The sequence below is a fragment of the Mobula hypostoma genome, chromosome 4 (assembly GCF_963921235.1).
Source record: "Mobula hypostoma chromosome 4, sMobHyp1.1, whole genome shotgun sequence".
NCBI classification, from domain to species: domain Eukaryota; kingdom Metazoa; phylum Chordata; class Chondrichthyes; order Myliobatiformes; family Myliobatidae; genus Mobula; species Mobula hypostoma.
The window spans coordinates 97171830-97189522 of NC_086100.1; the positions used below are offsets into that span (position 1 = coordinate 97171830).

The following is a 17693-nucleotide window of genomic DNA, read 5'->3' on the forward strand; positions in this document are numbered from 1 at the left end:
GCTTGACTGCTGAGCCCCGCGCATTTTTCTATCATACGGTTCTTTGTAAACACTCAAACCATCTTGCAAATATCCCCTAAACCGACGTACCCTTTCAAAATTAAAGTCGTACTTTATCATTACTCATTCGGTTTCGATTGTTATCCTTTCCTCTTCCAATTGTATCAGCTCTTCATCTATCAGTTCTTGGTCATGGGATGCCAAAACCTCTTCAACATCATCTTTGTCAGCTTCCACAAGCCAAACTCACTTAGTCCTTACTTCGTTCACCACGATCAAAACGCTTAATTATGTCTAGTTTTACGCTAAGTGGAACGTCCTTATGAGCTCTTTCAGGCTTTTCCGATACCTTAGAACTCATCTCGCTAACGGCTGCTCACAGGCACGTGTTTAAGCAATGCCGGCGAGAATGCAGTTCTGAATCCCGGGGGGCGTGCGCTGTCTTCTATCGCGCGCTGCTTTTTTCGTAACAGTGAAAACACCTTCTGTTAGCGAAAACAGGGTACTAATGTAGGTCTTTCGTAACGGTGAGGTTTCGTAAAGCGAACGTTCGAAAAGCAGGGGACACCTGTAATGTGAAGCTATTCAAATCAATAACTTTGCTCAAAAATTATTCATTTGCCTCTTCTTAATTTTTGTTTATGAACAAATCCTATTAAAATCTGACACAGTAACGTGTTATATTTATAACAAGGGTTTCAAGGTTCACAGTTTCAGATGTATAAATCTAAAAGTTGCCCATCAAGGTCCATTGCTCAGCTTATTTCAACACTTCCTTTCCTCCCAAAGAAGATTTTTGACCTGTTGAGTGCCCCCAGCAGATAGTTAATATAAAGCAGGAATTGTGGAGAGTAGATTGGGAGTGGTTATTATTGGGTAAATCCACATCTGGCTGTTTGAAGGCCAGTTGGTCAGAGGAAGAAAGACAAGTATAGTAGGACTCGGATATGTTGTATGTCACGAGATGTAAATTTATGAAAAAGAGAAAGAGTGTTTATTAGGTTTAGGAATCAGACAAGACCCTAGAGGAATATAAAGAGAGAAGAAAGAACTTAAGCAGGGAATGCAGAGACCATAAAATTTCCTTTGCAAGTAGAGTTAACAAAAGCACAACTCATTTTATGCATATATTTAAGAACAGATGGATAGCAAGGGAAAGGGCAGAGGGAATTTATGTCTGGGGCCAGAGGAAATGCATGAGGTACTAAATGAGTACTTCGTATCAGCTTTCACCAACAAGAGGCACCTGGAGGACGGTGAAATGAGGGATGGTCTCTTGCTCTTCTAGGGTATGTTCATATCAAGGAGGAGGGGTTGTAGGCCTTTTGAAGAGCATTAAGATGACTAAGTTTCCAAGGCCTGTTGGGATCTACCCCTGCTTATTGAGACAGGCAAAAGAAGTAATTGCTGTTGCTTGACAGAGATTTCTGGAAGCTGTTTCGCCATAAGCAAGGTCCCAGGGGACTTGATAATAGCCAGTGCTGTTCCTTTTGCTTAATAACAACAGTAGAGATAATCCAGCAAGTTATAGGCCAATGAACCTTGCATCAGAGGTAAGGAACTAATTGGGGAAGATTCTTAGGGATAGAATTTACATGTGTTTGGAGAAGCATGACTTATTAGCAATAGTCAGCATGGCTTTGTGTGGGAAAAGTCAAGTTCTACGTTTTTTTGAGGCAGTGACAAAGTTAATTAATGAAAGTAGGGCAATATATATTGTGAACATCGACTTTAGTAAAGCATTCAGCAAGATTCCTTATAATATGCCAATCAACATAAATGGAATCCATGATGAGTTGGTAGATTGGACTCAAAATTGGTTTGACCATTGAAGACAGTAGTATTAGACAGGTTTTATTGTGACTGGAGGCTCATGACCAGTGGTGTTCCACAGAGATCAGTGCTGGGACCTCAGTTGTTTGTGATATATGTAAATAATTTGGACAAAAATTTAAGTTTTCTGAATAGTATGTTTGCAGATGAGAAAACATTGGTAGGGAAAAAATTACAGATTGTGTTTAATGAAGTCAGGTATGATGTGTTGAAGTTTGGGAGATCAAATGCAAAAGGAAGAACCTTTGGCTTCATTAGTGAATGGAGAGATATTGGGAAGTAAGTTCACAGCTCCCTAAAAATAGCTACACAAGTAAAGAAGGCATGTAACATGTTTATCTTCATCAGTCGGGGCATTGAGTATAAAAGTTGGCAAGTCACATTGCAGCTGCTTAAAGTTTTAATCAGACAACATTTGGAGTATTATGAGTAGTCCCGGTTGCCACATTACCCCCCCCCCCCCCACACCATGCAATAGTGTTCATGGACCATTTAGAAATCTGATGATGGAAAGGAAGAAATGGTTTCTGGATCATTGAGTGTAGGCCTTCAAGGTCCTATATCTGCTCCATGACTGTAGTAACGAGAAGAGGGCATGTCCTAGATGGTGAGGATCCTCAGTGACACTTTGGAGAGGATACAGAAAAGTTTACCAGGATGTTTCATGGATTAGAGTTTTAGCTATAATCGGTTGGATAAACTTGGAAGACTTGTTTTTCTCGCAAACAACAGGAATTCTGCAGATGCTGGAAATTCAAGCAACATACATCAAAGTTGGCTGGTGAACGCAGTAGGCCAAGCAGCATCTATAGGAAGAGGCGCAGTCGACGTTTCAGGCCGAGACCCTTCGTCAGGACTAAGTGCTGACGAAGGGTCTCGGCCTGAAACGTCGACTGCGCCTCTTCCTATAGATGCTGCTTGGCCTACTGCGTTCACCAGCAACTTTGATGTATGAGACTTGTTTTTCTGGAGCTTTAGGGGCTGAGGGAGCGACCTGATACAAGTACAGTGGATTTTGGTTAATTAGGACACATTGGGATGAGGGCATTTGGCCCAATTAAGTGGCTGCGCTAATTAGCTGAAGTTCCATTGAAATAGTTACAAAGGTATAAAAAAAGACAAACTACCATTTAACTGAGTAACAAATTCTGTATTTAAATTAAATACAGAACGATTTAGAACAATGTCAATAGTCAGTATCCTTTTCCCAGGGTGGAAATGTCAACGACTGGAGGGCATAGGTTTAAACTGTGAAGGGGGATGTTTAAAGGAGATTTACAAGGCAAATTTTTTTTTTCAGAGTGTGTTATGTGCCTAGAAAGTACTGCCAGGACAGGTGGTGGAAGCAAATATGGGAGAAATGTTTTATGAAGCATTTTGGCAGACACTTGAACAGGCAGAATATGATGTAGACCATATGCAGACAGATGGGATAAATTTAATCTGGCATCATAGAAGGGTCTATTCATGTGCTGTACTATTCAATTTTCTAAGAATAATTAGCACCTTATTAATAAAATGCACGAGGCCATTTCCCAGAACATTATCAGATTAAATTTGATTCTGAGGTACATGAGAAATTGGTACAAGTGACCAAAAACAGATTTTAAAGAGGGCTTTGAAGAGTGTGGGATTAGGCAGAGAGGTTTATGGAGAGAATTTTAAACTTTTAATGCCTAAATAGCTGAAGACGCATGGACTACACCCCAGGGGTTCTGAAAGAGGTACAGGTTGACCTTCACTAACCAGGCACCAATGGGACCTGAGGAGTGCCGGATCAGTGAAAATGCCGAGTTACAGAAGGATCACATTAAGCATAATCAGTGCTGGATTATCAAAGGAACCGGATTACAGGTAGTCAGATTAGTGAATGTTGACCTGTAGCTGAAGAGACTGGGGAGACGTTAGTAGTATTCAATCTTTTGAGTCAAGACTGGTTCCAGGGGACTGCAGAATTGCAAATGTCACACCACTCTTTAAGAAGGGAGGGGTGCAAAAGGCAGGTTGGATAGCCTGATTTCAGTGGTTGGTAAGATGTTACTGTCCATTATTAAAAATAAGGTTACCTGAAAGCACATGATAAAATAATGTAAAGTCAACATGGTTACTTAAAGGAGCAATCTTGCTGACAAATCTGTTGGAACTTTTTGAGGAAATAACAAAGTGACAGGCTGGTAATTGGGCTAGTATTAAATTGGGGGATTGCTGTGAGGTGAGGCTCGAAGGACCAGAAGGGTCTACACCACTCTGTATCTCCATAAATAAATAACAAATAAAGAAGGGTTTTAAATTTAAATTCAAAGTCCTTTATTGAGCATAGATAAGCAACATTTTAACATTTTTGTTTGAAGGCTTCAACTTATCTGAAAATGTGATTGTTTATACATAGCTCCTAAAAGAAGCTGCAGTGCATGTATTTTAATTTTAGTGGGAGGCTGCTTTTCAACTTTCCCTCTGAGCTTGCTGCTACAGCAAATTGCTTTTCTCCCCTTCCCTGTTTGCAGCTCTGTGTTGTTTCCTTTTATGTTGTTTGGGCATGGGGGGCGGTGTAGTGTGGACATTAGGTAAATTAGTGGGCATTGCTCTATGAACCAGCATAGATTCCTCTGGGCAGAATGGCCTCCCTTATGTTGTATGGAAATATAGAAACTTCAGAAAGTATGTCATTCTGAATATTGCCATGGGCCTATAAAATACACTGATGTTTAGTGACACAGTAACGGGTAACTCTTAATTCAATCTATCCCTTATCAGCCAACTTATGACCTGCAATTTCTTTACAAGTTAGAACATTGCTTCACCAACTACATATGCAAGAGTATTACACTGGAAAAGCAGTTTCACTGTCCAACACTAATTGCTTCGATGTCAGTTAAAATTAGCTTGAAGCTGCCTTTTGAAAGGCCTGGATATGCACGTAGGTTCCCTTTGAATGCCATTAAAGCACCCTTCGAGTCCTTGCACATTTTGTTAATGGCAATTTTTTCACAATTTGCTGTGGTGGATAATCCAGTAATATAACCACCCTGCCCAAAAACACTTTTATGATAATTGGGAGATTGCAAACACTTGATGTATAATGTATGACATGGGATTTCATGGCATACGTCAATGGTGTTTTACTTCTCAACTATCTCTTTGTAGTTGATCCATTCTCTGGTTTTCTGTCTGTAATCTATTTTATTCTTAAGTTCTTTTCTAATTATATATTTCTGTTATGTTTTGAGTATGGGTGGCAGAATTAAATACCAACATTTGGATTATATAGAACAGTACAGCACAGTCAGGTCCTTCAGCCCATGATGTTGTACCACCCTATGTAAACCTACTCTACAATCAATCTCACCTGTCCCTCCTACACAGCCCATAACCCTCCATTTTTCTTACATCTGCATGTGTATCTAAGAGTCTCTTAAATACCCCTATTGTATAAGCCTCTGTCACCACTCCTGTCAGTACATTTCAGACATGTACTGTAGGGGAAAAAGCTTTCTTTGACATCTCCCCCAAATTCTCCTCTACTTACTTTATACAGACGTCCTCTGGTTCTGGCCATTGCTACTCTAGGAAAACGGTTGTGGTTGTCCACTCTATCTGTGCCTTTTTATAATGTTGTACACCTCTATCAAGATGCCTCACATCCTCCTTTGCCCCAAAGAGAAAAGCCCTAACTCATTCAACCTTTCCTCATACGGCATATTTTCTAATTCAGGTAGCATCCTGGTAATTCTCTGCACCCTCTCTAAAGCTTCTAGATCCTTCCTATTACAAGATCACAAGACTCCAAGGGTGGTCTAACCAGAGTTTTATAGAGCAGCAACATGTCCCTTGAACTAATTCCTTCTAATAATGAAAGTCAAAACACCATAAGCCTTCTTAACTACCCTATCAACTTGCACAGCAGCTTTGAGATATTGATTGATTTGGACCTCAACATCCTTCTGTTCCTCCACACTGCTAAGAATCCTTCCATTAACCTGTTTCTCCACCTATAAGTTTGATTTTCCAAAGTGTATCACTTCACATTTGGGATTGAACTGCATTTGCCATTTCACAGCCCAGCTCTGCATCCTGTCTATATCCCATTGTAAACTATGACAACTTTCCACACTATCCAGAACACCACTAACCTTTGTGGCATCTACAAAGTTACTCACCCACCCCTCCACCCCCTGATCCAAGTCACTGTAAAGATCACAAAGAGCAGGGATTCTAGAGCAGATCCTTATGGAACACCAATACTCACAGACCTCCCAGTAGAATACACTCCATCTGCTTCCACCTTCCACCTTCTGTGGGCAAGCCAATTCCGAGTCCATGCAGTCAAGTTTCCATGGATCCCATGCCTCATGACTTTCTAGATGGGAAACCTTGTCAAGTGCCTTACTAAGATCTGTATACACCACATGCACCACTCTACCTTCATCACTTTGCTCTGTCACCTCAAAAAAACTCAGGTTCATGAGGCACGACCTGCTACTCATAAAGCCACGCTGACTATTCTTAATAAGACTTTGCTTCTCAAAATACTTGTCTCTAGAAATGCTCTTCATGAGTGTGCCTACCACTGATGTAAGACTCATTGGTCTCTCTTGGTCTATAATTCCAGGATTATCCCTATTACCTTCCCTGGATAGATGAACAAAATTTGCCATCCTCGAATTTTCTGATACTAGTCCGTTGGGCAGGGAGGATGCAAAGATCTTTGTCAACTTCCCAGAAATCTCTTTGCTCATATCCTGTGGTAACCCAGTGTATATCCTGTCCAGCACCTGGAGACTTATTTACCCTAATGATTTTTAAAAGCTCCAACACTGCCTCTGTCTTAACCTTGACATGTTCCAGCACTTTTGCCTGTTCTACAGTGACCTCACATCTATCAAAGTCCCTCTCCTTCATCAGCACTGAAGCAAAGTATTCATTAAGGACCTCCTCTACCTCCTTTGCCTCTAGGCACATGTTTCCTCTATACCTGAGCAGCTTTATCCTCACTCTAGTCATCCTTCTGTTCTTCACATATATATAGTACACCTTGGGGTTTTTCTTAATCCTACTTGCTAAGGCCTTCTCGTGTCCCCTTCTAGTCCACCTAAATCCCTCTTAAACTCCTTCCTGGCTACTTCATAACTCAAGAGTTCTGCCTGAATTTTGCTTCCTTAACCTTAGTGTGCCTCTTTCCTCTTGACTAAATCTTTGATTTCTTTTGTCTACCATGGTTCTTTCACGAACAATCCATCACTTATAATGACAGATCATGAGTGATGGTGCATGTGATACCTGACAAGAAGAAAAACAATATGAAGGTAGCAACACTCAAACTACTTACCTGATGTTTCCAGCTTATCTTACACCCATCACTCCTTCACTTGTAATGTATGTTAAGCATTTCCATGTGTCCTGTTTCCCTCTCCCCCCAAACTCCTCTTCTTTATGATGGCTTCTGCCAGCAGAGCCCTGATTGTAGCCAACTGCTTTTGTGTTTAACTTTGCATTTGGTTTCTTAACCCCTGTTCATTCCTCACTTTTCTACAGCGCTATGATAGTATCCTGTGATCTACTTGCATTAGTTTATCCTGCTGTCCTCCTCACTGATGTCGTTTACCTCCTCCTATATACTGTCTTAATCTGATTGTCTTTATTCATTTTTCATCCTGGCAAGTCCATCAACTTTGGCTTTAATACCCCACCAAGCTAACAACATAATAAGAGATGGACAAAGCATTGTCATTAGTTGGTATTGTAATATAGTGCATTCAGGAAAGAAAGGTTGACAAACAAGGGAAATTGAAAATTCTGGAAATGTAGCATTCTCTGCAGACCTTTTTAAATTGATACTGTAACCAGTCTTATTTCTTTACAGCTACTCTAACATACGATACCTTGAGGTTTGGTGATTTTGAAGACTTCCCGGAAACAAAAGAGCCTGTTTGGATTTTAGGAACCAAGTATAGTGCACTCACAGGTAGGAAAAAGACTCGGTAAATGGCTTGCAACTATAACTTGGGTGAAAAGTTACCAGCAGCTGGGGGCAACTGCTGCCTAACTCTACAGCGTTAGAGATTGTTGTTGGAAGTTAAAGAAGATGCTGGGCGAGGAATATGGCATTCTAACCATACTAGCCAAATGATAAATTCCATTACAAACACGCAATTCTGCAGATGCTGGAAATCTGAAGCAACACACGCAAAATGCTGGAGGAACTCGGCTGGCCAGACAGCATCTATGGAAAAGAGTACAGCCAACATAAACAGTTCCTCCATCATTTTGTGTGTATTGATAAAACTCCATTTCCTTTTGGAAGCATTTAGACGGGTAAGTATTGCTCAGTACCTAACTACATTGTATTTTTATAGCAAGTATTTTTATTCCATTATTCCAAGTATTTAAATAGCTCAGATCGGCCAGCTGAGTTTTGAGAACAGCTAATCTGCAGATGTTCCTGCTCAATTATTCTACATTTTCATTGTTTAGAAATTCTCCATGTCCACTCACTTTAGGCCTTTCAGTATTTGATAGTTTTCAATGAGATTCCTCCATCATTCTTCTAAACTCCAGTCAGCACAGGCCTAGGACTATCAAACGCTCTTCATACGTTAACCCTTTCATTCCTGGGATGATTCTCATAAGCCTGCTCTGGGCCTTCTCCAATTCCAGCACATCCTTTCTTACATACAGGGCCCAGAATACTTTACAATAAGCAAATGCAGTCTGACCAGTTACATTCTTGCTTTTATATTGTAGTCCTCTGGAAATGAATGCTAACATTGCATTTGCCTTCCTCACTACCAGTTCAACCTGCAAGTTAACCTTGAGAGAATCCCGCACTCGGACTCTCAAATCTCTTTGCAACTCTGATTTCTGAATTCACTCCCCTTTAGTAAATAATGTATGCCTTTATTCCTTCTGTCAAAGTGCATGATTATATACCTCCTTATACTATATTTCATCTGCCATTTTCTCAATCTGTCCAAATCCTTCTGCAGACTCACTGCTTCTTCAACACAACCTTCTTCACCGATCTTTGTATCATCCGCAAGCTTGGATACAAAGCCATCTATTCTGTCACTCAGATCATTAACATGCAAGGCGAGAAGTAGTGGACCCAACAGCGAACTCTGCGGAAAAGGGGTTCTAGCAGTCAACCAGAAAAGGCCCCCTTTATTCCCACTCTTTGCGTCCTGCTAGTCAGCAATCTTCTTTCCATACTAGTATGCTTCATGTAATACCATGGGCCCTGATTTTGTTTAGCAGCCTCATGAAGTGGTTGATTCTCAACAATAATTTGACGAATATATTAAACACAGTGGCCCAAAGAAGTCATCTAGAAGAACGTAGCTGAGAGAAAATGGCAGAAAACTGGGCTAGAAATCTACTGTAATATTTTCAAGGCAAAACTAGCCTCCTTTAATCCTGCTATATGCTCTGCAATACGTCCCCCTTTTTCCAAGATAAGAGAATAGCGGTGATCCAAGAATATCATTCTCAACTATAAACCGACTGTTGAACCCGCCCCAACCTACAATATCCTCAGTCAAGCATCAACCACAAAATGTGAGGAATTTGCAATATATGCTAACACCAAAATTACTTTCATTAGCTACAAATACTGGTAACCTCTATAACAAGCCTTGTAAAAAGCCAGCAATCATGTCAAAATTTACAAGTATTTCCAGTTCAGAACTCTATAAGATTGTAACAAAGAGTAAACCATCTACTTGGTGTCTTGCCCTATTCCTACCATACTTTTTAAGGACTCTTTTAATAGTGTTTTTTTTGGCGTGTACGTGCATCCATGCATGTGCGATGTTGGCGGGACGATGTCTTTTTCATGCCTTTGCAAGGCGCGGAGCGAGAGAGAGAGACTGTATATGGCACATCACTTCTCACACAGACATTTCGCAGTATTTTTCCAGCAACACACATCAAAGTTGCTGGTGAACGCAGCAGGCCAGGCAGCGTCTCTAGGAAGAGGTACAGGCGACATTTCGGGTTTTGGTCAGGACGAAGGGTCCAGGACCAAAATGTTGACTGTACCTCTTCCTAGAGATGCTGCCTGGCCTGCTGCGTTCACCAGCAACTTTGATGTGTGTTGCTTGAATTTCCAGCATCTGCAGATTTCCTCGTGTTTGCAGTATTTTTCCCTTTATTTTACGAGGTCGAGTTGCGATCTCGACACTGAACCCGGCATGGATGGAAAGCATAATCAGGAGCGGATCCGACTGGGTTCGAACCTGGGAACCTCCGATCCAGAGTCCGGCGCTGATGTCATTGCACCACCAGCCAGCCCTTAATAGTGTTTTCAATTCTGCTAGAAAAATTATTAACACATCCTTTGAATCTGGAGTTTTTCAACAATTCTTCAAAACTGGCTGTCAAACCCCCACCTAAAAGCCAAACCTTGATAGTGAGGTACTAGCTAACCACAGACCTATATCAAATCTTTTCTTCCTGGGCAAGATTCTTGAGATAGTCATTTTCAACCAACTGAACAACTTTCTAAATGAGAACAATATTCTAGAAAAGTTTCATCCAGGATTTAGAGCAAGCCACAGCATGAGGACAGCCTGTACCAAAATTGTTAGTAACCTTAGGCTCAGCACTAATGCCAACTCAGTTCTAGGTCTCCTAGATCTAAGTGCTACCTTCAACACAATTGACCACAACGTCTCCTAGATCACCTTAAAAATGGTGTGGCTGTACAACATTTTATAGTACCAGTGACATGGGTTTAATTCCTGCTGCTTTCTATAAGGAGTTCGTGCGTTCTCCCTGTGATCACGTGAGTTTCCCCCAGATGCTTTAGTTTCCTTCCACAGTCCAAAGACATACCAGTTGTTAAGTTACACACATCAAAGTTGCTGGTGAACGCAGCAGGCCAGGCAGCATCTCTAGGAAGAGGTACAGTTGACGTTTCAGGTCGAGACTCTTCGTCAGGACTAACTGAAGGAAGAGTTAGTAAGAGAGTTGAAAGTGGGAAGGGCTGGGGGAGATCCAAAATGATAGGAGAAGACAGGAGTGGGAGGGATGGAGCCAAGAGCTGGACAGGTGATTGACAAAGGGGATATGAAAGGATCATGGGACAGGAGGTCCAGGGAGAAAGACAAAAGGGGGGGGGAACCCAGAGTATGGGCAAGGGGTATAGTCAGAGGGACAGAGGGAGAAAAAGGAGAGTGAGAGAAAGAATGTGTGTATAAAAATAAATAACGGATGGGGTATGAGGGGGAGGTGGGGCATTAGCGGAAGTTAGAGAAATCGATGTTCATGCCATCAGGTTGGAGGCTACCCAGACGGAATATAAGGTGTTGTTCCTCCAACCTGAGTGTGGCTTCATCTTTACAGTAGAAGAGGCTGTGGATAGACATGTCAGAATGGGAATGGGATGTGGAATAAAAATGTGTGGCCACTGGGAGATCCTGCTTTCTCTGGCGGACAGGGCGTAGGTGTTCAGCAAAGCGGTCTCCCAGTCTGCATCGGGTCTCGCCAATATATAGAAGGCCACATCGGGAGCACCGGACGCAGTATATCACCTCCTGTCCCATGATCCTCTCATATCCCCTTTGCCAATCACCTGTCCAGCTCTTGGCTCCATCCCTCCCTCTCCTGTCTTCTATCATTTTGGATCTCCCCCTCCCCTTCCAACTTTCAAATCTCTTACTAACTCTTCCTTCAGTTAGTCCTGACGAAGGGTCTCAGCCTGAAAGGTCGACTGTACCTCTTCCTAGAGATGCTGCCTGGCCTGCTGCGTTCACCAGCAACTTTGATGTGTGTTGCTTGAATTTCCAGCATCTGCAGTATTCCTGTTGTTTCCAGTTGTTAAGTTAATTGGTCATTGTAAATTGTCCCGTGATTAGGTTAGCATTAAATCGGGTTTGCTGGGTGGCACGGCTTGAAGGGCCAGAAAGGCCCATTCCATATCACATCTCAATAAATATATAAATAAACTTAATTGTCCTCTCCAGTAGTGCACTTAATATATCTAGAAAAAAATTTGTCTGTCTGGGGGACCAATTTTCTAAGATGCTTTTGCTCAGGGAAGCTGTCTTGGTCCCCTACACTCCCCTTAGGAGACATCGTTACAGAGCATAAACTTGATCTCCTCAGTTAAACAAATGACACACAATTGTAAATCTCAGTTGAGCCTGATGATGATAATACCCCTATCTTCTCTGACTTCTGGTATGGCTGCAATAAACAAATGGACGAGCAATAATTTCCCAAAACTAAATGAAGATAAAACTGAAATACTTCAGTTAGTCCCAAAGCCAAAAGAGATAAACTTCCTGATAAACTTGAGAACTTGGCTCCCTTTGCTAAGTCCCACATAAAGAAAGTGACAAAAGCAGTATTTCTACATTTAAGAAATAATTGCAAATAATGTGGAGGTATCAATGGACGTGTACCAGTTCACAGAAATGGAGGGAGTTTGGGTGGAAAAACTTGATAAGATATTTTATTACACCCTCTCAGAAATCCCATTATGATAGTACCCCCCCCCGCCCCCAGTTTGCTAGAGAAATTGTGGAAATCAAAATGCAAACCATTATCATATTTTCTGGGAATGCCCCGTCATCAAAGACTATTGGAGTGGGATACAAAATTCCCTATAAGACATCTTTAAATATGAAATACCCTTAGAGAGTAAAACTATATATTTTGGGTATATACCTCAAGAATGGTTGAAAAGAGATAATTATTTAATGAATGTACTACTGGTGGCTGTAAAAAGACCCTTACCAGGAAATGGTTATCACAGGAGAGCTCAACTTTAAACACATGGATAGAAATTACAATGGACATTTACAAAATGGAGAAGGTAACAGCATCTGTTAATCATAAGTTGGAACAATTTGATTCATACTGGGAAAAATGGTTTAACTGCATAACACCTCATAGGCCTGATTTTATTCTCACAAATCAATGAATATGTTGAAAAAAGATCACTCTCTACTCTGTAACATACATCAAAGTTGCTGGTGAACGCAGCAGGCCAAGCAGCATCTATAGGAAGAGGCGCAGTCGACGTTTCAGGCCGAGACCCTTCGTCAGGACTAACTGAAGGAAGAGTGAGTAAGGGATTTGAAAGCTGGAGGGGGAGGGGGAGATGCAAAATCTCTACTCTGTACATAGTTTTCTTCTTTTGATTGTTCTTTCTTTCCTCTCCTTTCTATAAGTGTATACCTCAGATAAATATTATGTGGAGATTTGTGACAAATATGAAATATATGTACAGTTTCTGAAATACATCTTATGGAAATGTTTGATGATGAAATTCAATAAAAAATAAATTACAAAAAAAAGTAAACAATTGCAAAGATACATCAGTTTCAGTCTCCTTATAATGCTGAAAAACTAATTCACACCTTTATATTGAATAGATTATTGCAATGCACTTTTTACTGAACTTCCAAAACAATCTATTGGCAATCTTCAACTCATTCAGAACGTCACTAAAACTAAAACCAGGATGAGGGAGCATAGCACTCCCATCCGAACTACTTTGCATTGGCTTCCTGTATCTTTGGAATTGATTATAAAGTTCTCTTACTTGTTTTTAAAGCTGTCAATAGTCAGGGACAGGATTGCTCAAACTCTCAGGTCTTCTTCTGCTGGGCCTTAAATTTAAACAATCCCCCTCGAAAGATAATTGCCAGTCAGCTTTTTTGAACTACACTCCTAAACTGTGGAACTCAGTACCTAAAACTGTAAGGGATGCAGCCTCAGTTGACGCTTTTAAATGCCAACTCAAAATCTATTTATTTAGCCTTGCTTTTAACTAACATCATTTTGTCTTTTATTTTTATGTTTCCCATTTTAAAGCACTTTGAACTACATTGTTAGTATGAAAAATGCTCTATAAATAAATTATTACAGGGGATTCCAGTTAAATGGAACACATCAGGACCAATACATTTTTGGCCCAATAGCAAATTCTGTATTTAAATGAAATACAGAACAAATTAGAACGCTACCAATACTACTGCTGGTTGTACGTTGTATCCGATGAAGACAGGAAACTTGTGGAAGTTCTTTAAAGTGAAAAGGTTGCACTGGGGCAGTTTCACTCTCTCGACCTTGGAAGTACATATCCAGTGGTAGATATCACAACTGGGATCTTCCCTGGTTGCAATGGATAATCGTGATCTCTTTTGTCCCTCGTCATACTCTTCGTTCTCCACATACTGTTGCTGAATTGCCTTCCTGGCCATTGGATCTGAGCTGACCGCATGCTAAGACAGATGTGCCCCTCTTACCAGGGTATGAGACCTGCTAGCTACCCTCACTTGGTTTAGCCCATCTTCAAAGTGGTGTACCAGAGAGTGCCCACTGTCCCATGCAAACAGCTACTTGGAGCCACAGCTGAGAGCTCAGTGTCTGTTGGGGTCTAAAAGTAACATTCAAAATGATTGTTGATACCTTCAAATCCATCATAATTCCTAATTTGTTGAGGTAGTGAAATTGTTTCATCTTCACTCCTGGCCATTTCTGACATTTCCAAGTATGAATGTTTGAAGCTGCAGTGAGCAAAACAGTTCTGAATTTGTCTTACTACTCATTTCTCACCAAATATTAGTGACAGAAAACACTGCTTTAAACACAAACACACACAACCGATGCTATTTCAAAATTGTTTGCTCCAAGCACGCGATAGACGCTGTTTAGAAACTGCTCAGTAACAGTCTCCTGTCCCAATTAAGTGGCACAGTATCCCAAATAAACAAAGGGAATCCTGGCTATTTTCTCAATTAGTTTTTGTCCCTTAAGAGTTGTCCAAAATAAGTAGCTGTCCCAGTTAACCAGAATTCACTATTATTATTATTATCATCAATTTTGTCATTCAGGTCATTAACATATAATGTAAAAAGTAGTGGACCCAACACTGAACTCCGTGGAACAGGGGTTCTGGCAGCAAACCAGAAGATGTCCCATTTATTCCCTTGCTTTACCACCTGTCAGTCAGCCAATCTTCTATTCATGCCAGTATCTTTCTTGTAATACAATGTGCTCTTGTTTAGCAGTCTCGTGCAGCAATTTGTTAAAAGCCTTCTGAAAATCCAAGTAAACAATATCCACTGACTGTCCTTTGTCTATCCCACCAGTTATTTCCTCAAAGAATTCCAACAGATTTGTCAGGCAAGATTTCCCCTTAAGGAAACCTTTGGCCTTTTTTGTCCCGCGTCTCCAGTTGGACTCTTAACACCTTGCCAAACACACAAATACTAATCAGGTTAACCTGCCTATAATTTCTATTCTTTCGCCTCCCTCCCTTTTTAAAAGTGTGGAATTACATATGTTCTTTTCCAGTCCTCCAGAACCGTTCCAGAATCTAGTGATTATTGAAAGATCATTATTAATGCTCCAGCTACCTCTTTCAGAACCCTGCAGTGTAGTCATCTGGTCCTGGTGACTTATCTATCTTCAGACTTTTCAGCTGCCAAGGACCTTCTCCATAGTAATAGCAGCCGCACCCAGTTCAGCCCCCTGATGCTCTAGAATTTCTGGCATGCTGCTGGTGTCTTCCACAGCAAAATACTTACTTTGTTCACTTGCATTTTCTTTGTTTCCCTTTTCTACCTCTCCAGCATAATTTTCCAGCAACCGGATATCCACTGTTACCTCTCTTTGACTCTCTTTGGGTGGGGGAGGGCGATGAAGTAAGAAGCTGGGAGATGATAGGTAAAAAAGGTAAAGGGCTGGAGAAGAAGGAATCTGATAGTAGAGGAGAGTAGACCATGGGAAAAAGGGAAGGTGGAGAGGCACTAGGGGAGGGTGATAGGCAGGTAAGGAGAAGAGAAGAGGTAAGAGGGGGGCTAGAGTGAAGAATGGAAGAAGAGGGAGAGGGAAATATTACTGGAATTAACCTGAAGGCTAATTGGACAGAATACAAGGTGTTGCTCTTCCAGAGTGAGATTGGCCTCATCATGGCAATAGAGGAGGCCATGGACCGACGTATGGGAATGGGGGACTGGAATTAAAATAGTTGACCATCAGGAAATCCTTGTTGTGGATGGAGCGAAGGTGCTTGACAAAGCAATTCCCCAATCTATGTCAGGTCTCACTGTTGTACAGGAGGCAACAAAGGGAGCACTGGATACAGTAGACGGCCCCAGCAGTTTTGCAGGTGAAGTGTTGCCTCATCTGGAAGGACTGCTTGGGGCCCTGAATGGAGGTGAGAGAGAAGGCAAATGGGTAGGGGTGTAGTACTTCTGCTTGCAGAGATAAGTGCCAGGAGGGAGATTAACGGGGAAGGGTAAATGGACAAGGGAACTGGGGAGAGAGCAATCTTCGTGGAAAGTGGAGAGTTGGGGGGGTGTTGAAGGTGTGTTTGATGTTTGGATACTGTTGAAGATGGAGAGAATGATATGTTGGATGCAGAGGCTCATCAGGTGGTAGGTAAGGATTAGAGGAACTCTATCCCTGTTAAGGCAGCAGGAAGATGGGGTGAGGGCGCTTGTCCAGGAAATGAAGGAGATGCGGCATTAATGATGAAGGAAGGGAAACCCCATTCTTTGAAGAAGGAGGATGTCTCCGATGTTCTGGAAAGGAAAGCCTCAACCTGAGAAAGATGTGGCAGAAACAAAGGAACTAAGAAAAGGGAATAGCATTTTTACGGATGACAGGGTGGGAAGAAATACAGTCAAGATAGGTGTGAGAGTCAGTAGGTTTATAAAAGATATCTGTAGACAGTTTCTCCCCAGAGATGGAGACAGATAGATTGAGAAAAGGGAGAGAGGTGTCAGAAATGGGCTAGGTAAATTTACAGACAGGTAGAAGTTGGAGCCAAAGTTGATGAGATTGACGAGCTTAGCATGGGTGCATGAAGTAGCCCCAGTGCGGTCATTAATGTAGTGGAGTAAAAGTTGGAGAGCATTGCCGTTGAAGGCTTGGACATGGACTGTTCCACATTGCCAAAAAAAGGCAGAGATAGCTAGGGCTCATGCGGGTGCCCATTGCTACACTTGGGGTTTGGAGAAAGTGGGAGGAACCAAAAGGGAAATTATTGAGTGTGAGGACTAGTACCATGAGACAGAAGAGGGTAGTGATAGAGGAGGAACTGGTTAGGTCTGTTGTCAAGAAAGAAGTGGAGAGCTTTAAGGACCTCTTGATGGGGGATAGAAGTATATAGGGAATGGACATCCATGGTGAAAATGAGACGATCAGGTCCAGGGAATTGCCCTCCCAATCAATTTCGGCCAGGTCCTCGCTCATGTCTCTGTAGTTCCCTTTACTCCAGCTTAATACTGATACATCTGATTTTAGCTTCTCCCTCTCAAACTGCAGAGTGAATTCCATCATATTATGATCACTGCCTCCTAGGGGTTCCTTTAACTTAAGCTTCCTAATCAAATGTGGTTCATTGTACAACATCCAATCCAGAATTGCCTTCTCCCTAATGGTCTTGACCACAAGCTGTTCTAAAAAGCCATCTCATAATCATTCTGCAAATCCACTCTCTTGGGATTCAGCATGAACCTGATTTTCATAGTATAGTTCGATATTGAAATCTGCTATGGCCATCGTAACATCGCCCTTTTAACATTCCTTTTCTATTATCTGTTGTAATTTGTACCTCACCTACTGGCTACTGTTTGGAGGCCTCCTGGGGGGAAAACCATCCAGCATCTGTGCAGCCTTACATTTAGAGTGATTATGTATTGCTCTGATTGCTTTCTACCCATAAACTGTATCATTCTTTTTCCCGTCAAACTTTTTATTCAGTTCTGTCTTGCAAGTTTTTATTAAATGCTCATCCATCACCCTCTACATGTTGCACATTACAGAGCTTGAGAGGGCATATAAGAGATGGAAGCAGTTCTATACCCATGGAGCCCTCACTATCCAGTTAATCTGGTCATTGTTCT

At 41.5% G+C, this 17693-nt stretch overlaps 1 protein-coding gene across 1 annotated transcript in view; it reads left to right on the top strand.

Moving 5' to 3' along the window:
* atg4b (autophagy related 4B, cysteine peptidase) overlaps positions 1–17693 on the top strand; it is a 78364-nt gene that overhangs the window by 17912 nt on the left and 42759 nt on the right. Inside the window, exon 2 of the mRNA XM_063046233.1 lies at positions 7694–7795. Coding sequence (XP_062902303.1) covers positions 7694–7795 — 102 coding nt within the window. The remainder of the gene's footprint in view (positions 1–7693; positions 7796–17693) is intronic.